Source organism: Lepisosteus platostomus, chromosome 12, assembly GCF_059453375.1.
Source record: "Lepisosteus platostomus isolate fLepPlt1 chromosome 12, fLepPlt1.hap1, whole genome shotgun sequence".
NCBI classification, from domain to species: domain Eukaryota; kingdom Metazoa; phylum Chordata; class Actinopteri; order Semionotiformes; family Lepisosteidae; genus Lepisosteus; species Lepisosteus platostomus.
In genome coordinates this window covers 38,276,815-38,302,851 of record NC_142622.1, presented here as the reverse complement: position 1 = coordinate 38,302,851, position 26,037 = coordinate 38,276,815, and the positions used below count along the sequence as shown (strand labels likewise).

The following is a 26,037-nucleotide window of genomic DNA, read 5'->3' as shown; positions in this document are numbered from 1 at the left end:
TCAATTTGTCCAGTTCACCAAAAGTGTTTGAATTAATAATATCAAATTATATAAAATTAAATAATTAAAGAAACTTCCATGTCCCTAAAGACCTAGAGTTAGAAACACCTGCCCTAGCAAGGGATAAAAGCCATTATCTTTTTCTACCTAAAAGTATAGATATGGCATGATTTATACAATAAACTCACTGTGAGTATGTTCCTGGGTAAAGTGGTAATGAGTATTCTTGCCTACAAAAGGAATGACAGAGAAACCTTAAGGGTGGAAAACAAGAAAATAAATCTCAACAGGTGTTCATTTCAATTTTAGGCCACAATGTTTATTCAGTAGTGTGTTTGAAATTATAGATACAATACTGTCTGCTTCATAAGACTAAAAAAAAAAGGTACCATTACAGTTGCCTGTGCTTATAAAATACCAGCTTACACCGTAATACAGAAATCTTCCATTCCAGACAGGTACAAGCACAACTCAGAATGGTAGGCACTTCAAAGGCTTAAACATTTTGTGAATATATATTTCTTACATATACTATTAAGCAGTTGGATTCAAAATGGTCTGATCTCTAATCAAAAACCTCAGAATGGGGGGAAAAAAGAACCGTGGCCATAGTAATCTGCAGCAACTTCGAGAATACTGTTAAAAAGTCTTTGGGTTTGCTTAGGCTCGTCAGTAGCTTCTATCAGACCCTCCACTGAAAAGATTAGTGTATCATGGACAACTATTTAACTATTCAGTTAAAGGCAGAAACTGCAGGAGACAAAAAAATATATTTTTCAATCCACAGTGTGATGAATGTTTTCATGTTCTAGTTTGCCTATCCAATTTCCTAAGCTCAGTTTCAAAGACTCTATATATTCAGGCATTTCTCATGTGTATTACATTTTTACAACAGCAGTGGGATTCCATCACTGGTTTAACTGTAATACATTAGCTTACAAAGAACCGTATGACTGCAGTTCTACACGTAAAGTCACAGATGTAAGTGTTGGCACCCTCCAATGTTATTCACTAACTTACTAAGTGTACTGAGCAGTATATTAAGCTTTTATTTGAAAAAAATAAATATTTGTCTAGTTCCTGAATTACTCATTCATCCAAACAAGAGGTTTTCTACTCAGTTAAATTGATGATAAAGGGTGTGAATACTTATTTCTGCAACGCTAATGAAGTGTACGATGTCATTGAAATAAATGTGAAAGTGCCCATGGTAATTCTGAATTCTACAGCAGCAATTAAATTTTGTGCACTGGTGCAATTTCTCATGTTCATATTTTACTTATTTGCAAGAAACCAAAGCTAGCTCATTAAAAATAAATGTGTGGCTAGCTTTACAATAAAACAAGTCTTATTAGTAAAAGTGAGTTTTTTAAAATGGTCTTCCAATTTTTTAATGTTCTGGACATTGACAAACAATGGTCAGTGAATCCACACCAGGAGAGACCCCTGTTGTATTAAAAAATTAAAATGTAAAAACATTGTAAATGTGAAGAATTGGAACAAAAAGTATATGAGAAGACAATTTAACTTTTTGATCATGCACTTCTACCTTTAACACCAAATTCTTTGTACAAAGGTGCTGCTTTTACAACTGTCTGAAGCTACATTAAGAAACAAAATCTCCAACTTGTTCTAAGTTTTATATGAATGAAAAAGACAATACATTAAACTTCATAACCTGAAAGATAACAAATTTACATTTACCATTATCTGAATTAATATGAAGACAAAATTGCACCGTGAAAACTATAGAAAGGCAATTTTAACATTTGAAACAGATAAATTAATGAAATACATCTTGTAAGATCAACCTCAGACATGCTATGACAAATTTAAAAAGAAAATAGTAAAGATAAAGGACAAATATTTCCACGTATTATTTTTACAAATACGTTCTGCTGCAATTAAAAACTAGTCAGTGATATGAAATGACATCTGTAAAAGATGTCATTTGTTTCTCACCTCCACAAACTAAAAGTGTTTTTTTACTTCTATCAGCCTTTTCAATGAATACAAGAAATGTTTAAATACATTGGGATTTGCCAGAAAATAGCCTTGGCTGGCTTTCCTTAAAAGAAAAAAAGAGGTCTTCAATACTCTATGCAAAAGCTTTTTTTATTTCTTTAAAAAGTTCGTTATCTCCATCAGAGATGCTTTTTTTAAGGTTTATGCATAAAACTCCTTTGTTGGTGCCTTCTGGTAAGCAGCACTCGATGGCTTGCGCTCTCCAAGATCATAGCTGCCCTCGTCCTTCTTCCTCATGCGGTACACCAGAAGTAAAATCAGGAAAATTGCAAATAGAAATCCAATGACTCCACCAGCAATTACAGCTGCACAGGGGGAAAAAAAAAATCAATATTCTGATTAGTGATACTCTGCATCTTCTGTTTACCCTGAGTATTAACATACACAGAGGTTACCACTACACACAAGCCGGCTCTACATGTCTGCTTAGGACAATCTACTTTCACATAAGCTACTGATAAGGGTTTATTATTTTTAAAGGTGTAATGCATGAAACTGGTGTTAAAAATGTACTTTAAAATGAGAAAATGCAGTTTCCTTCCTACTATCAAAAATAAAAGGCCCCTTTTTCTAAAGGTGTATTTTACTTCATAGTGTTAAGTCCTTAAAGCTTTGTGCATTCAAAATTTAAATGTTAATATGACCTTTAGGAATATCAGATTTCATTCAGCACCTTTTGGGAACCTCAATCACAGTAATTTTCACTATTTTTTTTTTCAAAGAAATAAAATTCAACAGAACATAAATGTACATGGTATAATTAACTCGGAATGCTTCTACTGGGTATGTGAATGTAGACAGAAGTATTCACAAGAGGTTTTAGGCAGTATTCATTGCCGCAGAACAAAAATGGAAATAAGCCCCCTGTGGATATTTAAAGTGTCACATGATTATACTTTACCTTGGGAAAAGTGGTAAAGGATGTCAAAGGCTTTATACCGGAAATATGAAAGGCTGTACTGTCTCACAAAAACCCAAAAATGTAATTCACCACCCACTGCTTTTAACTGCTTAGTCTCTACTGCCATTTTCTAAAGAGCTAAGGGACTCTCCAACCATAATTACAGTATTGTAATGTTAAGTCCTTATCCGTATCAGTCCTTATCCTTATCAGTATTGTAATGTTAAGTCCTTTAAGTTTCCATAAAGTATATAGTGCTGTATTGTTTATTGATGTGTAAACAATACAGCACTATATACTTTATGGAAAGAATAGTAGCTGAATTAAAAACCTTGTGCATATGTATAACTGCTTGGTTGGAAGATAAGTTGAAAATACAGAAAAAGAAACATTTTACAGGAAGCATCAAAGAAGATTAAACAGATTAACACAGATGAACAGAAAAATGTTTTCATATAATATATTTTGGGAGAACAAATCAATTGCAGTTTTATGTCATTTCATATAAGTCTACTGCCATGTTCTTACAATGTTGTTAGATCAAAGGTTTACAGTATTAATATCCTGAAAGCTACAAAGTTAATGATCCAGGATGATGTCAGGGTGGCTCACTGTAAAGAGTGCAGCAAAGTAGTGATTTTCCACGGACACAATAACAGAAAGGCTTTTTAGGAATTTAAGCAGGAAGAACTTATGTTTATGAGGGATATTCTGGCAATCAAGAAATGTCTTTTTATTTTATGGAGCTGGAAATCAGAAACTAAATGAAGATGTTACAGCTAAACTGCAACTGAAATTAAGATCCACTGATGGCCCAAGGGATTTGCCATAGTCCAAGGATGCAAATGTATTCATATACACACCTGCCAATACTTCTGTTCTCTGGAAGAGGTTTTCGGAGCGTATCTCTGCTGATACATCTGCATTCGACCCTCTGCTGGGTTTCTTTGGAGGTCCACTAGTTGTGCTGGTTAAATCATTTGTGTTCTCTTCTCCTTCAGAGAAAACAGCTGTGGACTGTAAGGAAAGAGATTGCAAATAAGTTGAGCTCTTTGCTCTGATGAAATTTGAAGAACGATGAGCTTCTTCAATGTCCAACTTTGTGAATTCAGTTTTTCAAGCAGTGATTTTTTTGGCTTTTGGCATACAACTTGGAAACTGCTTATGTGATATATAGCATGTAGCAGTGGACAACACTGAGCCCTCATTGAGGTTGCTCCTGAACTATTTCTACAAACCGTCAAAAACACTGAGTAGTGCACTAACACAATTCCATCATCACTGCATATAATTTCTGGGATGTAGCAACTTTAGAAGACTAGCCTTTCATTAAATTATTTAAAAAATCTGTGGTAGATCAAATTTTTGATTATCATGTAAATAATTATCAGGCGAGGAATTTATCTAATATAAGTTGTTAAAGGAGGTGGTGATAAACAACGAAAAGGTTTACCTCTGTCCTTGCAGGCTTTTTGGGAATAATTCTGGATGTTGATGTTTCAACTTTTGGTGTAAACTCTTTAGTTGAGTCCCTGGTTGGCTCTGCATTTGGAACAACGTAAAGTGTTTTCACAGTGATGGTCTCCTCTGGTACATCACCTAGTCCCAGGACAAAAATGAAACATTAAAAACAAACGAATTCTCAAGCACTACAATAAAGTAAATCCAAAATAACAAACAGTCATTAGTACTGGAATACACACTTTACCTCTGGCATATTAAGATGAAGGCTATTGTACATGGCAAAATGGTGGGATTGTCGCAACTTTCCCTCAGCTCTGTTCTGTATCCTTTTTAAAGAATGTTTGTGTGATCGACAAAGCCCAGCCACCCCTTGCAGATGTACTGCACTTGCACCATCTTCTTCATTTTGTGTTTGGTGTTGATTTTATTACGTACGGCTCATCGGCAGCTACTGTTATAATTGCTATGTTTTTGTCAACTGAGACAAACTCTCTGCAACTCACTTTTTCCTTTGTTGTATAACAATATAATCATACTTATATTCCATGTTGGATGAATTGTCTCCCTTCTTATATGTAAAGCACTGTATAAACACAAGGGAAAATTCAAGAATACGAGAAATAATCATTACTTTAAGTCTCTATGTATGCCTTATATTACTTTAAAAATTCTACTTTAATGATATACAGTAGCAGTTGGGCAGTGGGAGAGTAGAAGCAACAGGGAGCTCAACTTCAAAAAACAATCCATTCATGGAGGCCAATTTTTGATAAACTCATGTTTAAAAAAGTTGAAATAAAAAATTCTATCTTATCGTCTTCAGCCATGTCATTCCTTAACTGATAATTCTTTTTATAATATAATCCCCTTATGCTTTGAGGGGATAAAAGCTACATATCAAATAACTCCAATTAAAAAACTGAACCACAAACAGTGTTTCTGGGATGCTTAATCTCTCAAATTCTTGGCTCTGTCTGGAAAAGAATGAGAAACTCGCTACAGCTGTTACCATGGACACCACAGTTGCAGCATTCTGAGATCACGAGTTAAAAGGAACCTGAACAGCTCAGAAACTTCTTGAGATCTGCAGGGATCCTGCGGGCTGTTTATGGGATCAAAATGTAAAAACATGCATTCATGTGAAAGCATGTACCAACTTCTCTACGTTCACTTCTAAAATATACCAAAAGAAACCTGTCGCTTCCAGTGGCAACTTTAAATAGCAGGAAAATTACAGTCTTTTCTGTAGTATGTATACAGACATATGGTTGGCACAGTGGTATGCTTAGCACTGCTGCCTCAAAGCTCTCTTTTGGTCGGAGGCACCTTGTGTGTAGAGTTTATCTGTTCTCCCTTCCAACACATGGCCGCAGGAGTTTTCATCCACAGTCCATGGACATGGACATCCCTGGATGCACATGTGATTGTGTATAGGTGCGCCCTGTGATGGACTAGAATCTCATCCCTGGTGATCCTGCCTTGTACCCACTGGTTTCCCTGTTAGGCTCTTGCACAACCCTGCATTAGACTAAGCTGGGTAAATGTACTGATATTTTTTAATAAACATGAAGGTCACAGGCTAGTACTGTGCGGCCATTCTTGGAAACAAGGCAAACTGCACATCTGTGACACATTCTTTGCATGCAAATGCCATCTTGTAGGACTCTATCCATTATTCTTCTAGAGCCTGGACAAGCATGCTTGTTCACGGATCTCTGAGCCCTACATTCCAATGTTATTTCAGCTCACTCCAAAATATTAAATGGTTCTGGTATCAAGTCTGGCACTAGTGGCCATCCAATGTGACCCAAGGAAGCTGTTTTTTAACAAGCAGAAGGAGGATGGTACAGTCCTGTTGGAATGTAGACACATCCGGATGAGCCCATAGAAAAAGAATAGAAAATGTGATCCAGGAGGTTGGGCAATTTAGCACCGTGCAGTAAGACTGTCATCACTGACTACACGTAGAATTGGAGACTAGAGACTTGACAATCCTGCCCAAACCATTACACTGTAAAACATTCACTTCATGATCCATACACAAGCTAACCTTACTGACCAAGTTCTTTAGTGTTTATGCAATAAAGCCACTCAAGAGTGTCATGGTTAATCATGAACAAATCAATTAATCAATATGATACTTCCTCTACTACCTCTCATTTGTTGACTTATTATTTAATTCTAGAGAGAAAAAAAGACATTTATAAGTCATGTAAGGAACAAGCAAATGTTTATACCATGCTAAAAAGTTAAAAAAAATGTCATTATTTTGTGTTAATTATTGTTGGAATCTAACAGTTCCTATGACATGCAGCACATGCTTTCTCCACTCTTTTTTCACTTGCAGGATTTACTGAAATGCTAGGATGAATCAGTGTGTTAAATAAAATTTTAAATGTTTATGGATAAATAACTATATTTAAATAAACATGTTAAAGTAGTCTACATGAATAAATAAAGAACAATGGGTTTTTTTTTATAAAGTCTGCCAACATTTCCAAGACTAAATTAGGCTGGTTTGGACTTGACACTGAACCCTCCTTCATTCATACCATGATGTATGAGAATTTATTTTATATTTAAGGCCTAAAATTTAGACCTTTCTGCTCAAAGTTTCCCCTGATGTGCCACCCAAGCCCTGCCTTCACATTACACTAATACAAAACGTTTTATACAATCTTTATCAAGCTACGAGTTTGCTCTAACAATCTAGTAGAGTGTCAAACAACCCCAGCTCCCTCTCCAATATGGCACTTTGTTAGGCATATCATAAAGACAACAGATGAGACAAGGCCATTCTGCCCACCAAACTCATCTGGTTCTATTCCTCTATAGTCCCATACCAAGTAGTAGAAAATAAATCCCCAACCAAGTCAGGAAGCTGAAGAATCTGGCAAAAATATTGCAAACTTAGGGTGAGCATACAAACTCCACACAGAGAGGCCTCCCTGCTTGGAAATGAACCCAGAACCCTGTGACAACCGAGAAGACCAACATGTTATCATTCTTTCTGTGTTGATTTAGAAGCCTCGAGCATGCTTGAAACAGGTTTTCTGGGCATATATACTGCTTTGTATATACTTATATACTATTTTGAAACTACACCTAGCTAATCGTTTCTGAAGCTCCTGATCTGCAAAAAAAAAGTTTTTGCAGATTTTTTATAGTAGCATTGTTAGTTTATTTAAACCACAAATCAACAGTAAAATGTGGTTCAAGTTACAATTTAATTTGACAATTTAACTACTGTTTATTTTGGCCTTGTTTTATCTCAGTCCTTTGTAATCTAGATATGGACTTTGCACAGACTCTTCTCTTTTATAACTCCTCGCCCCCCAAACCATTTTTTAAGTTTTGATTTTTTTGGTTAGAATTCCTTTCTCTACAACAACTTTATTTCTACATAGCTAACTAGAAGTCTGTAACCAGGTGAATTTATTTCATCTAAAAATAAACTGAATGTGAACGGATTTACTGGCTTGTCTCTCATTATAGTTAGGGTGACACAGTCTTTGTCACAGTCTGCTGTGCTCATTCATAATCCTCACGTTAGGCCCTGTTGCTCTTCTCAGATAGACCAGACATGAGCCCTCAAACTAAAAGGAATAGAAACACTCGTTTGATACCCATATCCACAGAATAAAGCTAATAAACCATATATCCAAGTCCTCTACCACATTACAACTAGAGAAAAGTCACCATGTTCTTAATCAGATATTATTCTGTATTAATTTGTTACAGGTCACACAATGAAAAAGTAAACACTTTGATTAAAAGAATAACTTATTAAATTACTCAACTTTGTGAGGGCACTTTTGAATTAATCATGTGTGTCTTTCAAATCCACAGACTGTGGATTAATTAAAAGTCTGGAACAGAAAGCTGGACTCAAGCCAGCATATGCGTACATACTGTAGTATATTTAATTACAAAGCACACAATATACCGTTTTTGTTGGAAGTCAGTAATTTATAACTTTATACAGAGGAATTCAAGAGTCTTAATATATAAAAGTGTAAGGACCTTTAATTTACTAAGGAATGTTCTAAGAATGAATCGTAATGTTTCAGTTAAGGGTATTGTCCCTGACAACAAAACAGCTTTAGGTCCATCACACTTCAATCACAATACATAATTCCTGAGTTAATAATTCATTATTTCAAGAAATATCAAGCAGCATAACTGTTCCAGCTCTGCTTCTGGAACTCTGGAAGTCTCACATCTGAATGGAAATTCTGCAAAGTCCAGCTTTCTATTTTGATCTCAGGGAAAAAAAAAATCTTGGATACTACGAGTTTAGGTCTGAGCCCGAGTTGGAATAACTAAGGAAAAAAGACTAACTATCATGTTTTACTTTTTCTTTCCACTGAAAAACAGCTTTCAGCCTGCTGTATGACATATCTTAGTCATTGTGAAAATCTCAAGCACTTTTTTCTATACAAGATACCAGACTAAAGCAGATTCTACAGTAATCATTGTTACTGCCTGATATACTGTCTAGTGCCTGATATATTGGCATGATAGAGCACCCACCAATCATGGCTTGCAAAAGTATTCAGACCCTTTCCCTCCCATTTCGTGAAATTATAAAATTATGCATACACTTAATATTTTATCTTAATATTTGATTTAAAACCTGAATGCCAAAACTTCAGAGTAAATGTCAAGAAGAACAAATGAGAAAAAAATAACAGAAAAATGTAGATTGCCTAAGTATTCAAACCTGTGAATTAAATATTAGACGGAAGTAGCTTTGACAGCAATTGTAGATGAAATTTGCTTGGTGCAATTTTTGCCTTTTTGTCTTGGTAGATTTGCTCAAGCTCTCAAGCTTGAAGATCGCTCCTAAATAAGAATCAAGTTAGGACAGCTCCCTTTAGTCTTGACAAGCTTCCCAATTCCTGCTGATGTGCAGAGCTATAACGCAATTCTGCCTCCACTAGCTTGACAGTAGGAATGGTGTTGACTGAGTGATATACTATGTTGGGTTTGCAACAGATGTAAAGATTTATATTTAGACCTCAAAAGCTCCAATTTTGTCTTGTCTGACCACAAAAACATTAGTCACGTTAGCGGTATCACTTTGGTGCTTTGTTCAAATGGATTTGAGATTACTTTTTTTGGTTCCATACAAACCCTCTAAATGCAAGATATTACGGACTCATGGACGTTTTCTTTCATCTCAGCCATTGAAATCTGTCACTGTTGGCAACACTGGTATTACTAAATGTGTACTAAACTGTTTAGTTCCACAGAAAACAGAAAATTGTCATATTGTGGTAGCTTGTATGTTTTATATAAAAGAGTTTTAAGAAAACAAGTTTTGGTTACCCTAATTAACTATAATTAATTTATATTTGCAACAGCAAAGGGTTTAGATACACATGAAATTATGACTTTTCTATTTTTATTTCACTCTGATTAACCATTTACTTTTTTTTTGTTTTTTGCTTTGAAAGTGTGAAATAGGTTATGTATATAACACATTTAAATTGTTATTAGTGTTCAGGATTTAACAAAATGTGAAAAATAATTCAAACTACTTTGCAGAGCAATGTATGACATAATGAAACTCTTCCTTGTATAGGCATGTCGTCTATACTCCACTATTGAAAATTTGAGCATCCTCTTCAAGAAAAAGACTTCCTTAAAAGAGTATTTATCTTCCATCCAGCGAGACCTGCTTTGAATATCGATGGAACGATGTGTCACTAAGGTTTAAATCTGTAACCTGGCGACTAGAGTAACCCAACATGAGTTTGGCTTTCAAGAGCTCAACTGCAAATGGCCTTGCATGAAAACAAGGGCACTCAATATTTTTGTGAAAACAAAAGACACTTCTACCTTGAATCAGCAGCACAATAAATCTTGAAAGGACCAGTGTTAATTAAACTAGCAAAAAAAATCCAGGAAAAGGGTTAACAATCTTGACTTCAGGAAAAAAAAAGTTCAAAATCAAAAAGAAGGAAACTTGACAATTTACCTGAGCCTGATCCAGAATTAAAATCGTCATCATCTACAGGATAATCTCCTGACATGCCATCATCAAGGTACAAATCTTTATCATCTGCTGTTTTGACTTCTTGTGCTGAAGCCAATATCTGTAAATAAAAGAAAAAAAACATCAATTGTGAATCATTTAAAACCGAAAACAACATAAGGAGGAATAAATGGATTTCAATTTCCATTTTGACTGTTTTGTAGCAACTACTATATTCCTTCTTTTTTAAGATGATCCCTACAATAATGATTTTAATGCCGACGTAGTAGGTTGTGACAAGGCAGAAGTCATGCAGCACACTTGATCATGTCTTTTACAGGTGCTAACGAAAATGGGGAGAACACTCTACATACACAATTTACCAGTTCAATTGCTAAAAATACACTTGTTTGTCAGTCTTCCTAAGTCCCAAACTAACTAGCAAATTATTTAAGCAGATACAAAATAAAGGTTAAACTCTGTAGCTTCTACTCTACTGCCAGAGAAAGCACCTATAAATTAGAAATGGTTATTATGAAATTATTAAATGCCAATAGTTAATTAAGATATTAAGTTGAAATGTGTTATTTCTTAATACATTTCTTACGCATCCTAAACTCCAAAGTATGTAATATTCCATATATTAAATTATAAAAACATGTCAACACTGTATACGGTTCGTTATTATGTACAGAATTAATCAAGCAATGATGTATCTAAAGGAGAATGTACATGTATGGCAACACGCCCTACTATAAATCAGTGGAACACTTTTTTGATCTAACAGAACATGGGCAGAAACACCTGGCTTTATTCCACCCACAACAGTTCCCTTGGTAACTTGATAAAATGCAGAAACATTTGTCTTGTTATTGGGGTGTCCAAATGAAAAATGTAAAAGCCAGCTACTTAACAACGTTCTCCCCTGTGTTCTGTGGATTCTAGCCGAATGATTAAAGGTACATGGGAAAACACTGAAAAAAGTGTGTCAATAACTCATCACTCAGTAGACGTCTTTTGCCTACAGCTCCAGGCTCTCTGAAAGCTCAGTGGCATGGCTTTAGCTGGCCAAAATAGCATGGCAGCACCCATGGAAACATCATTTGAAGCTGTTCAAGCTCATCCTAGCGGATGATGTTTTTAATACAGATTGTGCTTTTGAAATCTGTACAAATGTGCCTGTAATCAATCAGACAGATAGAGAGAGGGGGGTGGGGGTGTGGACAGTGTTAAAAACCTGCTTCAGTCAATGGGCTGTATTGATTCCTTTTCCAGTTCGTGTACTTAGCAGATAACATTGATGCTAAGAAGCCAGATTCAATTTTCCAGTCATTGCTTACAAATAAAAAGGGATCTTACGGGGGAAAAAAAAGACAAGACACACTTTCTTTAAAGAAACTAGTGCAAGAAGAACAGAAGTCCAGGTACTGTATGTGGTCCACAAAGCTCTTAAGGGCATGATGATTAAAATGGCACAATTCTTCAGTTAGCTGAAAGGAACAGTGACTTTCTAAATAAAGGCATTCTTGATACAGTTCTTTGATCAAAGGAGGAATTTGTTCAAAACCACAGCAGCTTCATTTTATCCTTTTCTATTGCTTTTTTTCCTGTTTTTGTTGATTTTCCTAGCAACATCATTTCACTTTTAGCCGAAGAGTGTTTTTTTAGATATAAGATTCAAGACATCATCCTTATTGTATTGATAAATAGAATCACATTCATATAAGTGTAGGTAATAAAAGTGTCCCTTCATGAAACATTATGTGAAAGCTCTTACAGTAAACTCATCCAAATGATAAAGTACTTATATACAGCCATACCTAGATTTACAAGCTTAACTCATACACTGAGAGCTTTCAGGAAAGTGAAAATTCGTAAACAGAAAACACAACTCCCATAGGATCCCATGTTAAATTTTCTAACTTGTATAAGACCAACCTAGAGCATTAGCCAGCACTCTCCAATCATTAGAACAGGAAACCAGAACACCAAGCATTGGATTCACCTCAAAAGAACTCACTGGCACATTAACAAACCTAAACAACATATACTTTGCAAAGCACTAAATAAGCTGTGAAATCATATTAACCAATCAGGCCTTCCAACAACAAGTAAAACAACCAGCACCAGCATTAAATATTTATTATTTCATGCTTTCTTCACTTTCTCAGAACTACCCTGATTTTTATGGACCCAAGATGGATATTTCTTGCAAAGGCAATTTACGCTAAAATAAAATGAAAAGAGCATACACACACTGCAACACAACAAGCACAAATCTAGACCAAAAAAGACCTAAGACTCAAAGCTTCAGCATGTACGCCCTAGTGTACAATACGTTTGCCATCTATAACGGGGTTTTCTTTTTTGTGGCAAAAACAGGTATATATTTATTGGCTTTGTTATTGTGAAAACTAAAAACTAGAACATTGTGAAAGTGGCCCATAGACACAGTTTAGAAGCAGAGATACTGAAGATAATCACAGCAAATTAACAGTTTTCACTGAAGATCGTGGAAAGGTAATACAGCTAATACAAAGGAAATTCAGAATTAGTTTAGTCAATCAAATCAAAATCAAGTGAAAATGGTTTTCTATTTGAGGAGGATCAATATAACTAAAACAAATTAGGTTTGTGATAAGAGCTGCCTTCCTCTTATCAGGTGAATAAGATTCTTTCCATGGTGCTGATTAATCAATACATGTCTTTAAGGCTGTTCTTCAATGTTATCCACATGACCTAATAAACATTTTTGAAGATGACATTAAAAGAATGAATTTAAGTACATTAAAACCTGATAATTTAAATTCACATCTTCATGATCTTTCAGATCCATAAGTAATTTGCTTCCATAAGGTTAAATCCTGCAGAAAACATTCCAGACATCTAGCTAATACATATAAATGTGTTTCCTGTTAAATATCATTTATATAAAGTTATAATGTTATATATCTATACTTTATAAATACAATGTACTGTGACCTTGTCAAATACATCATAAAATACCATTTACGTTCACTGAAAACATTACATTGCCCTATAAATAAGGCAAGATATCATGCATCTCTTTCTCATTAAACTTATGTGGAAAACTTGTTTTCCTTATATTGTTAAGTTCAAAATTCACCTTTTGAAAGCTTCTTCAGCAATTCCTTTAAATTCTAACTCCTTAGATAATTCACTTTTCACAATTCACTTATATATTAAAGGATTGTTATATGTAATATAGTTTTACCATACATTCCATTTGTTTGTTAACGGGTAGTCCAGCAAAACAGTACCAATGACCAAGGCACAGAGCTCTGGCTGTCTTCTAAATTTAGATGCAACACAGTATGTGCTGTTAGGCCACTTTAGTCAATTTAGTTGCACAAAACTGCAGCTCTACAATAGTGAGGCCAACAGGTACGAGAAGTTTACACACTGAAGGCTGAGCGAGCAAAACCACAGACAATGAATAAGTAGGACGATCTGAAAAAAAAATCATTTCACAGAAGCGACCAACAAAATCCAAGCAACCACAAAGCCAAGTAGCCACTTCTTTTTACAACAGAGTATTTTAATATTAAGTGAGCAACTGTCAACCAGTAAGAACGAAGGCAGTGAGATACAAATGGATTGTCTGCAATCATACTATAGACTGCAAACAGTAAGGTGGGTCAGAATAAGCAGGGAATGATGTGAAACACCCAATTCAAGGAGACAACCTTGCAATACAGTCACGAGGGTATTATTTCACTGCAGAGAAGGCTCTGAAAATGGAAAGCAGCTGCAATTGCCAGCAGCCATATAACTCTGCAATTCACAACTGGCAACCCACTGAAGCTAAGCAGGTGTGAGCCTGGTCAGTACCTGGATGGGAGACCTCCTGGGAAAAACTAAGGTTGCTGCTGGAAGAGGTGTTAGTGGGGCCAGCAGGGGATGTGTGCTGAGTGTTCTGGCGCAGTATGGCTGCCATCGCATCATCCAGGTGGATGCTGCACATTGGTGGTGGAGGGGAGTCCCCATTACCTGTAAAGCGCTTGGAGTGGAGTGTCCAGAAAAGCACTATATAAGTGTAAGCAATTATTAAATTATTATTATTTCAGACTAAATCTGTGATTTGCATTTCCTTTGAAAATAAAGCCCCTGATTTTTAGTACTTTATGCTTGCTGTTGATTACATGAAGAAGACTTTGTTATAGCCATTGAAGATGTGTGACGTCGACATCTTGCTTAAACAAAAAACCACAAAAAAGACTGCACAGCACTTTACATGAAAAACTTTTCATGGTGTACAGTATATATTATGCATACTGTATAAGCAATGTACTATACATTTTTCATAACGCACATTGAGGAAACAGTGAAAAGAACTGTTCTTGTACCTTTTGTTTTACAACAGACACTTCAAGGAAAATGCATCTTTTTTTGCTGAAGCCTCAAAACTGTGGTTTTATACACAAAAGCAAGCATAACCTATCACTCCCTCCTGACAGGCCTTAAGCCAAAAACGTATATGCATAATGGTTTTAAATTTTTATACAATAGAGGTGCTTCCCAGGCCCAGCCTGTCAATAACAAGTATTTGGCCCAGGCTTTTAATTTATACAGAAAATTGCAATATTAGGGAAGAAGGAGGTGATTTGACTCATTGAAACCAATGAAAACTCCCACATAAGCACAAAGTGTTTCTTTGCACCATTTGACTGCCTTTTTCCATGTAGGCTGAAGACATGAGCTGGTGCAAGGCGGACTGTAAATAGAGTCATTAGAGAATGTTACGAAGTAGGCTTTAACTGACCTACAGCAAAAATGAAAACAGTTTTGAGACCGTTTAACACTACAAGGATACGAAAACCAGGAGCATGTCAAGAACAGCACATTTTAAACAGTGCCCTCTCAAATTAAAATGTGCCAAAACTACAGTGAAGCTTTTCAATCAGCTACTGTAATTCTTGAAGGATGGGTTCTCCGGCTTTTCGCAGCAAGACTGCATTAGTTCACATAGTGTTGCCGTTTTCCCAGTGCTTTCTGGCGTATTTCAGATTCATGAAGCAGAATTGAAAAATGTTACAGGAACTGAATCTGCCTTAAAAGTTTAAAGTTAATAGACGGAGCTGTGAGGTGTTCAAAACAATTTTGATATTGCCAATTTTTCCACATCACGTCCATTGTAAAAATACCAGCCTTATGCAAAAACATCAGCTGATCGAGCTTTAAATGAATAATACAGCCATACAACATCTTAGTATTGTTTTTTGTCTTCGGTTTCATTTAATAAGTCACATACTGTACAAATAATCTCCGTGTTAAGTTTACTCTTGTTGCTACTCATCTGTACATCTACATTACTCCATAAATACAAAGGCCTCATAAAATGCCAAAAAAATATTGAAAGTACAAACTTTCCTAACCTGAAGAAAACATTCCAAATGGAACCTCCCTGTTTAGTTTGCTTTCACAATTCATCCAGAAAAAACATAAGCTATACACTTACAGCCTTCCAGATGTCAGACCGATCGTTTAAAGTCTGCCATTTGTAAAGGACCACACACTTAACAGCAGACTTTGGCAACATCACAATCTTGGCTGAGCTAAGAAAAGAGTCACCATCTTTCATCAGCTTCACCAAATCTGCAGAGTTTGTAAGTCTTGGGAGTTTTAATGACCTGGAAAAAATATATTTTAAAAGGCACCAGACTACACCCTTTTGAGCCATACCACAGTAACACAGTGGAAGAACTAAATTAATATGGGCTACAAACAATTAAATAATTTATTCTGAAAGATACTAGCACCCCAAGTGAATTTTTTTTTTCCATTCATGTACGAAGCTTTTAATCTGAAAATCTTAGCAAGACTACTATCTTTCAGAGGACAAACAGAATACGATTCAGAGTTAATTTGAATGTCTATGTTTCGGTTTCAGAACATATCCTGAATGTCCTAAAGAGAAACTATTTAACTAAACATAAAATGTTAACATCAGGCTGCCTTCCATAGTAACAACAAACCTGCAATAGTTATAGCACATAAATTAAATCTTACTAGAAATCTGTTGCATTTTTTTTGACAAGCTGAACAGCCCAGTGGAGTATGTTTCAGAAACCTCTAACTACATTTCCTACAAGACACATTTTGTGATATGACATAAAATATCTACTGGAAAAAATCTGCTATTACTGGTTGATGAATAACTAGTCAGTTGGAGTTCACATTTTAAAGTCTCTAAGGAGATGCTACAGCTCAAGAAATGGTAGGAGAGAAAAGGCGAAAGATTCCTACACAAATGAGCTCATGCCTGCAAGTTACTTTATTAAAATGTGGACAAGACCACAAATCCACTACTCCTCACAGCTTAGTTGTTGTTTTTGGGAACAAAGGTTGGGAGAAGAGACTTCCTGGGTCTTCTTCTAGCTCTTTATCTGTTAAAACTATGCTCATATTAGCATATTAGCAAAAAAGGGCTGACTTGTCCATACCATACGTCTATGAGCAAATGACCTGAAAGGGCTTGCTGTTATTCTTCCTTCTCCTTCAAAACAGTTTTAAAGAATTCTTACAAAAAGCTACAGAAACAGCTGTAAAAACTCGACATTGTATACAGTCTTGAAATATAACGATGGAATGCAACCTCCATACTCTCAACTTTAGACTCTAAAAAAAATTGTTTAATTTTGTTTCCTACATTTTCAGTTCAGTCAAATTGTGAGATTACTGACAGCACTCTGGGCCTACATCAATTTCGCTTTTTGGCTTAGGTTCCCCCTCATGTGTCTCAATTACAAAATTCCTCTAATTGGTATGCATTTTGGAAGACAACCTCCATGACATGCGCTGAGGTATCACTTAAAAAAAGCTATTCACAGACATATTCACAGAATAGAAGTATAGCTTTATTATGCTTTAGGTATGTATAAAAGTATACAGAGAAAATGCAAAAGTGTACATTACATTTTACATTGCGATGTCTATTTTTGCCAACACAATCTCCTGCTTGGGTTTCCATTGAATACATTTAACTAATGAAAAAAAACAAATCAAGGAATCCACAATAAACAAACCCTTAAGGCTGATTACAGATCAAGCGCATCTAAATGCACAGAACTGAGAAGGATAAAGACTAGAAGTCAATGTTGTAGCAGTAACACCTATTACTAAGATTAAAAATTAGTGCTAATGTTTTTATTTTTCATTAGCCTCAAATGGAAAATAATCTCCTCTGCGTTTTGCCTTACAACTGTGTCTGAGATGGGGCGCTTAAATGAACAGCATATTTGAACACAACCCAGGCCATATAAATTGGTTCCATTTTAACACCTCCAGTGATGAAATACCTAACCCTCAGTGCGTCTTTGTCTGCAACCCCAAAAGGGAACACCCATCCAGAGTGTTATCCTTGCAAGGTCTACTTACCCTACACTAGCTCCATCATTCAAGGATGACCAATCCATGAAGACGCCGTTGGTTGGAGAACAATACTGAAGACATCACAACCAATCACCAGCCATGATTACTGGACTTCAAAGTTGATGCACAGCACTGACAAATTTCTCTAAAAAGGTCCCAACTTCACGTGTTAATCAACCATGTGGCCGCAACCACTACTATCAGCGCTACAAAGAAATTGACTTAATTTCAGGTAACACAAGAATGAGCGAGAGTAAGTACATAAACAGAATTCCACCTAAGAGTTTATCCAAGAGTATTCTTGGATAAGCTACCAATTGTAATTTCACCTGATCAATGAAATATGGTTGGACTTTTGTTGAAAAGCGCAAAACATCAATGTGTTTTCAACAGTAGCAACTCAAAACAATATGACTCAAACAGGTCCAGCTGCATCTCGCTCGCAGACTGGACGTGGACCTGGCATCCACATACTATAGTAGGAAAGCTGAGCTCAATGCAATGCTAGCAAGGTAATCTTTCCCATTTCAAGGGCCAACAGTTCACGTTATGCCACTAAGCCGGCAGAAAAAGACTGGCCACAACAATAACAAGTCCAGATTTAGCTCTGTTTCCTTGCATGACTTTCAACTCTCTCCAGAATGGCCTGGCCAGTGTTGCTTCAGGTGAGAATAAATTCAATATTCACATTATAACCCGTGAGAAGTCAATTATTATTCCAAAAATTTGATAATGGGTAGTTGACACTAGCAGCTAAATATTTACTTGTCTTCAAGCGTATGAATAAAGATATCGGATTGATTTAATTTAGGGTGATGACAATAAGTGTTACAGTCTATGTATTTTAACTCTGATGTTATTGGTCTCTTTGTAATCCCTAAGAGAGTAATCAGCCATTTGTACAAGTGCTGATTAATTCATGTATTGTTGCACTCTTGCTGGCTTGTTAAAGCCATTTTGTTGTTGCATTAATAAAACTGTATATGGTATACCTCGAATCTGTGTACATATATTGCTTTTTTGTTGTGTCCAATTGTTTCTTACTAGCCATACTGTATTAGCATTATCACAAATTAGCTATCCAATTTCTATTTGTTCCAGCATACCCAAACCATCCCAGCACTACAATGGCCTTGTGTATTTTTATCTATATTATTGCAAACTGTCCTTCTACTCACTTTGCACCATTTGTCGTATATCCTGCCCAAAAAAGACAACAAAGATGAAAATCAAATCATAGATGTTCAAATCCAAATTCTTAAAGGCAAATTACAAATTATCACCCTGTTTCAAACTCACAACAAACAGTTATAAAGTAAGTCAAAATGAGCTCTGGTAAAAAAAAAAACCCGGCAAGTGGAAGATGACATTTGCCTTTCATTTTGTATGATATCTCATAAAATTCAATAAGGGCCTATTTATTGCATTTGTCATAATCTGTGCCCTGATTTATGCATGCAGAGATGCTATATTATAGAATTTAGAAGGGTTGAGGTTAGGAAGAGTCTAAAGCAGAGCTCTATGCCTTGTGTAGTTTGTGCATTTGGAATGATTTTTTGTCATTATATTCCACACATCCTGCATAAAATTGTTGTAAACTTCTAGGTGCTATGCATCATACTGTCAAGATGTTTTTTTTTACATTGGTACATTTAAGATCAAGTACTTTAATATACTATAATCTACTTTTAAATTTAAAAGCCTCAACTAATGCAACAGATCCGTTTGTGTTTTGGGTAAGATGCTTTTCATTTAAGAGAATTAAGGCCCTTACTACAGGCAGTGGACAAAAAATGGAAATGCCTGGGTAAATGACATACACCAAGTATACTGAAAGTAAAGAACTTCCACACACGTGTGGCTCATTTGCTAATTAAGCAAATAGCATCCCAGCATGCTAAGGGTTATGTATAAAACTGCTAGACAGGCCTGGCTGCCTGTAATTACAGTATGGATACAATGGCTGCAAGAAAAGATCTTAGTGACTTTGGAAGAGGGGTAATTGGATAGCAGGAGCTTAAGTGACCAGGACCACTCAAACTGCTGGCATTTGTCAACCAGCAGTGTCTTAAGGCAATTTCAGTATGGAACTCTGAGGGAAGGACAGTGGCAGCAACGGGCAACAGTGGGCAGAAGTGCATGCTCTAGGATCCCGATACCCACGCGTTAGTTTGAAATGCAAAACAAACCCAGCAACCGCAGATCAAATGACAGTAAATTTCAACCTAGGGCACGAGCAGCCCGCTTCATCCGAAACAGTATGCTGAGAAATCCAACGAGTGGAATATCAAGGTCGGGTTTCAGGGCAAAAAACACTCATCCCACCTGGCAATGTACGTTTGCAAGCCCAGTGGTATGAAGTGCATAGGCAAACTGACAAATGTGATATGGTCAGAGGAATCATCTTTCATCATGTTCTCGACAAATGCTTCAGTTCCTAAGTAGTGCTATACTACAGACCTCGACAGTCCTGAGTGCTTGGTTTTAACAGTGAAGGGGTCTGGTGGTTCTACGGTGTTGTGGGCCGCATTAATATGGCATGGTTTGGGTTCATCCATTCCTTTACAAGGCACAGTCAATGCTAACCTCTATCTAATGGCAAAGAGTGATCATCTTCACTCCATGTTACAGCACTTCCTTCCTGTTGGGAGGAATATTTTCCTGGATGATAATGTAAAACCTCATATACTTTGGAACTGTAATTTGAGATAAGAAGAAATTTTGCTTCCTATTTTAAATTTTACTATTCCTATACGTTATGTTACTTTAAAAACAGATTACTAGCAGTACAACTTGGAATTTCTCTTGGATTGTTAAAGATTAATTTAGCTGGGTGCATCACCCCTTGTTAAATATTTTTACAATTCCCACCATTCTGTATTTGTTAAAATTTAGTTTAGCTTTGATTAAGAAAAACAGACAGGAAAGGAAGATCTCGAACTGCTTCCACACTGAATACTCTATGCAGTATGTTGCTGCATTTAGTTACTGCAGCCAGTGATTTTTTTTTAAGATTACATACAAAACTGATCAGGTAACTGGGATTTTGCCAAATTACTCTAACGGTGACTTTGTTGAAGCTTTCCAACCCACTGGCTTTTGTCAAATACAGTAAAAATAGCTTACTATTTCTTAGTTTTCTACACTTTGTTTTAGCTATTCATACTGTATGTTTGTTTTATATTTGGTACTTTTTATGTGATGGCGAGGTGGCAAGTGGTATGACAGAGGTGAGCCACCTTCTGTCTTCTGTGGCATGTGACATGGTGCAAACTGATGCATGAAGTAGTGATTTTGGGACACAAAAGAATGAAATACATGGTAGAGTTAAGAGTCATGGCTACTTCTGAGCAAAAAACAGAACACTTACAAACGAGAAAAAGACATGATCATTGACCTCTCACAAAGGGGCACTTGCAAAATCTTCTTATAACGCCTTCTTATAACAGAGTTTGCACAGGATCACAGGCGTGATGGAATACACACAAGAAACCAATTATGCTGTTAATGTCCATGCCATCATATCTTCTAATGGTCACCTGCAGAACTGCACACACTCCCTAGAGGGTGCATACAGTCATAGTTATTGTGGAACACATACTGTGCAGGAATCCATAAATGTGTGTCCAAAAATAACCTTAGTCCTGACCTTTAATTGTTCCTTAAGGTGAAACGCAAATGATCATAGGAAATCCAGATTTAAAAATCTTCTGGAAACTGTAGGTCTACGTGCTTTATCAAACACTGCTATTCTTATAATAATTGATACCAAGTATTCTATCACCTCTACATCTTTGCTTTTTAAGCATTATCGACAAATTTAAATATTTAGTTTCATTGGACTCAGTAAAACAACTTATTAATGCAACTTCAATTCAAAGCCTGGTTAGTTTCATAATTAACAGAACTTTTAGAAATTAAAGTGCATTTCTTGTGGAGGATTTTAATTGATTGAAGATTAGGTTCTAATTGAGTAATTGTCTCAGTATATTTTAAGCAATTAAAGTACATTCAATTAATACAGTGTCAAACAAACCTGATATAATTGAATTTTACAAGGTGGTGGAGAGCTCAAAAATGTATGACAACGTGAAGAGTTTTTTTCCTTTATGTTAGTACTTCAAGTTAATCCTGCCCTGTCAAATTGTTATTATTAAGTGTCCTGTTAATCATTTGTCATCTTTAATAAAGTATTTGAATAAAACTGAAAAATGTTTCATTATCTGCTCTGATGAGGGTTCTTTTAATAACTTTCTTGTAGTATTTATGAACTGCTGTATGATGCCATACAGCTATCTCAGCACAGATCTACAGATCTACAGATCTACAGATCTACAGATACTCTACAGTAAAGTGAAGCTTGTAAAAGTAGCTGCTGTAGTAACCGTACTGAATTTTATGCTAACTTAGTAAAATCCCTACAAACATTTGAATTTTCCCGTCATAAATAAAATTGAGATTGTTTCATTGTTAATTGTTTGGCTAATGCATTATATTTTGGAAAAAAGTATTTCCTAAGTGGCCTTTGTGAAAGATGTTTTTATTTTCTTATTTGGAAGCACTCTTCATTGAGGTCAATAGTAACAATGACTCTAACTTTATCATGTATTCCATTCTTCTCTGTGCAATTGTGTATTTAATTCTGAGCAATGAGTTTAAGCTGTAGCACAAAAATCCCGAAATCACTACTTCATACATTAGCTTGTAACATGGAAAAAGTCCTTTTTCCAATAGGGTATAAGGAATTGGCACAGCAATGCCTGTGTTACAAGAATTTGCTATTTACCTGCATCACTTTGTATACCTCCTAGCACAATTAACTGCTTTTGTGGAGCTCTTTTCATTCCAATGGGAAGGCAGGAATTCACTTCATTCACTGAAGCACAACATGCACCATGGTGATGCATGGCAGCCATTATGTTAGAGAAGTGAGAAATTAGTTTTACCAGCTGAGTGCAGGTGGGTTTTTAATGCAGGCAAAATTGAGAAAACTCAAACTGGAATTGAACCAGGATATCAGGTTTAACACCTCCTACTCTTACAAATAGTGGCAGGAAATCTTCAATTACTTTGATAAAGTAGTCAGGACCTCATTACTCCTCCAAAAATGTGTCTTTTTATCAATTCATCATCCACGGGAAAATTAATAAATCGATGCACTATTAGAACACACAAAGGAAACTGAGATACCAGAAAATTACACGACTAGGCTTGATGCTATGATATATTCACTCAATGTATAGCAAATGTCAAGCACCAACAGCCTGAATGTTCTGTTCTTAACCTTGTTTATGTTTCTATAAAAAAAATACCATGAAAAAAAACTGTAATACAGAAACTGGGTTAACATCAGATTTATTCAATAAGTAGCTCCCTTCTAATGATGACTCTTCCTTTACTGTGACAACCCATGAAAGAGAGTGTATGTCAGATCCTAACAGGATAAGAAATACAAAGCACCTCACTTTAAAGTTCTTGTTTTGTACATTTCATACGTATATAGTGCCCTCTATAAGTATTTGGACAGTGAAGTCAAAATCGCTATTTGTGCTGTTTACTCAAGCAGTTCAGATTTGAGATGAAAAGATGAATGAGGCAAAAGCACAGAATGTCACCTTTTATTTCTGGGTCATTCAGTGCTTATATGTTGTAACACTTTTTGTGTAATGTCCTCCCATTTCAGGTAGCATAAGCAGTGGGACAACTGAGTCCTAGGTGTTTCTTATTGGCCATGTGTTTCCTGTTGCACTGTTTGTGCACATGTGAAAGAAGTGTAAATGTGTAGCACTGGATTTAGCCTTTGTTCTTCACTTTGGTTTGTGCATTTGGAGTCAGTATGCGTTAATGATCACGAAGACTACAGAGCAGTCTTGAAAGAACAGGAAGCCATTTGGGTGCTGAAAGAAAAGAAGAATTCGATCAGAACCACAGCACAGAACCTGGGTACAGCAAAATCAGCAATCTGGAATATCTTGAAAAAGAAAGAAACCATTGTTGTACTTAGTAATCGGCAGCAACCAGCTTGCCCGAGAAAAACAACTGCAGTTGATGATAGAAAAATGATCAGTGCTGTGAAGAAAAAGTCACAACTGCCGATGAAATCTCCACATTACAGGGGTCAAGTTATCACAATCTACTGTTTGAAGAAGGCTTTGACAGCAGAATTAGAAAAGCTTAACTGCAAGATGAAAACCTCTGAACTGCACCAACAAGGTCAGACAATTTGCTAAAAAGTACAGAGATGTGTCAGTAGAGTTCTGGAACAATGTGTTATGAACCAATGAGACAAAGATAAAACCCTACCAAAGTGATGGCAAGGCGAAAGTGTGGAGAAAGGAATGAAGTGTACCAATTCTGTGAAATATGGTGGGCATGCATGGCTGCCTCTGGAACTGGCTCACTCATCTTTATTGAAGATGTAGCTAATGACTATAGCAGCACGATGACTTCAGAAGTGCCCAGAAACATCTTGTTAGCCCGTGTACAAGAAAATGTCTCCAGTCTTACTGGCCAGCGCTTCATCATGCAGTAAGACAATGACCCAATACACACTGCTAGCACAACCAACGAGCTCACTGGGGGGAAAAAAGTGGAAAGTCTTAGACTGGCCAAGTCAATCTTCTGATTTAAATCCAATCGAGTATGCATTTCACTTGCTGAAAAGGCGACTGACGTTCGAAACCCCCCCAAAAAAACGGCAACTGAAGATGGCTGCAGCAAAGGCTTGGCACAGCATCTCTCATCTGCAATCAAATGCTTTTATTAAGTTTATTTACTTTTTAAAGAAGTTTAATTCTGCTTTACTTTTAGTTAATTTGTCCTAATACTAATGCTCACCTAAAACGGGGGAACACTAAAAGTGGTATCATTTAAAAACGTTCAAGCACATATGGGCAGAAATAGCCAGAAATAAAAGGGGACCTTCTGCATTTTTACCCCATATTCATCTTTTTAACTCAAATCTGATCGTTTGAGTATACAGTAAAAAAAGTATTTTGACTTCACTATCTCAGTACTTATAGATGGGAACTGTATATATAGTACATTTATTTTCTAAACCACTTTACATATATATTTATGTAGTTCAGGTGGGTAGCTGTGTTGTGTTTTCTCTCTTTTCTTTTCAGCATGGAATAAACCTATTACTTGTTCCTTTGCATATATACTTATGTGTTGCACATTACTAGTTTTTCAAAATTCAGCAAAAAGCCAAGTCACTTTTCAGATTATTAGAATATTTACATTGGTTTTCCTAGTTGAAATTTCAGCTTAACAGAAATGTAAGGTATGAAAGTATAAAGCAGAACCCATTAAAAACTGCAATGCACAGCAGTACTGCTTTGTACTCTAAAATATTTATACATTTCAACTTCATAAAAGTTGATTACTATTAAAGTCTACACACCAGAAAGGTCAAATTTATACTTTGGGCAAGAGGGATTTCACTTCTGTAATAATTTATTTGATGTCTATATTTGCATTTGTATGCACAGTGCTTTCTTGACGTGTGTTAATTGCCAATGTGTTTCTACAAATAAAGAAGAAAACATTTTTCAGGCTCCCAAAATGTATTATACATCTCCAAAAATGGGGAAAAAATCCAGATGAGAATTGCAAAGCATACTTTAAGGCAAATATATCTGGCAGTAGTCAAGACTATTTTGAATAATTCACAAGAAACACTATGCAATAGTCTACTGTGCCCCACATTCCATGGGAAAACATTTACGTAAATACATATTTTTAGAAGGATTGTAAGATTTTTTTAACTGAACATAACATGGAGCTGCTAGGCCAATATTTTAAGACGGTTTAATGTCAACAACTGTTACTATATAATAAATTCCCTTTAGTTTTTCACAGGCGGACTAAAATTAATCTAAACAAGGCCTTTGCAATGAAGGATCTTGCTTTTTTGCCTGCTTGTAACAATCATCGTACTTACAGCCATTAACTGTCCTATCTAGACCCTAAAATACAAAGTAATGTGTCAACACTATGATGATTTTCCATTAATAAACTGGTAAAACATTTTCCAAAAGAAATGGTTAATAGCTAATTTCTTTAGTCTATATTTTCCTTTAATATGTATTCTTTTTAAAACAAAACTATGCTAATTCATCAAATAAGACTTCCAACTCTTCTTTAAATATCAATCAAATGATGTAGGCTATATAACCAATGATAAATTAAAATCTGGAAAACTATCTGATGACAACTACTAAGCATTCCAAAGTTGTGTGTTCCTATCATCTTAGCTATCATTTCAGCTATC

At 35.8% G+C, this 26,037-nt stretch overlaps 1 protein-coding gene across 1 annotated transcript in view; it reads right to left on the bottom strand.

Annotated features, from left to right (window-relative positions):
• Positions 1-297: 297 nt before the first annotated feature.
• The window catches only part of sdc2 (syndecan 2), a 53,401-nt gene continuing 27,661 nt past the window's right edge, over positions 298-26,037 (bottom strand). The window contains exons 2-5 of the mRNA XM_088601878.1: positions 10,374-10,491; positions 4,380-4,525; positions 3,790-3,943; positions 298-2,330 (exon numbers count right to left, since the gene is read on the bottom strand). Of these exons, the coding sequence (XP_088458004.1) occupies positions 2,167-2,330; positions 3,790-3,943; positions 4,380-4,525; positions 10,374-10,491 (582 nt within the window). The 3' untranslated portion in view covers positions 298-2,166. The remainder of the gene's footprint in view (positions 2,331-3,789; positions 3,944-4,379; positions 4,526-10,373; positions 10,492-26,037) is intronic.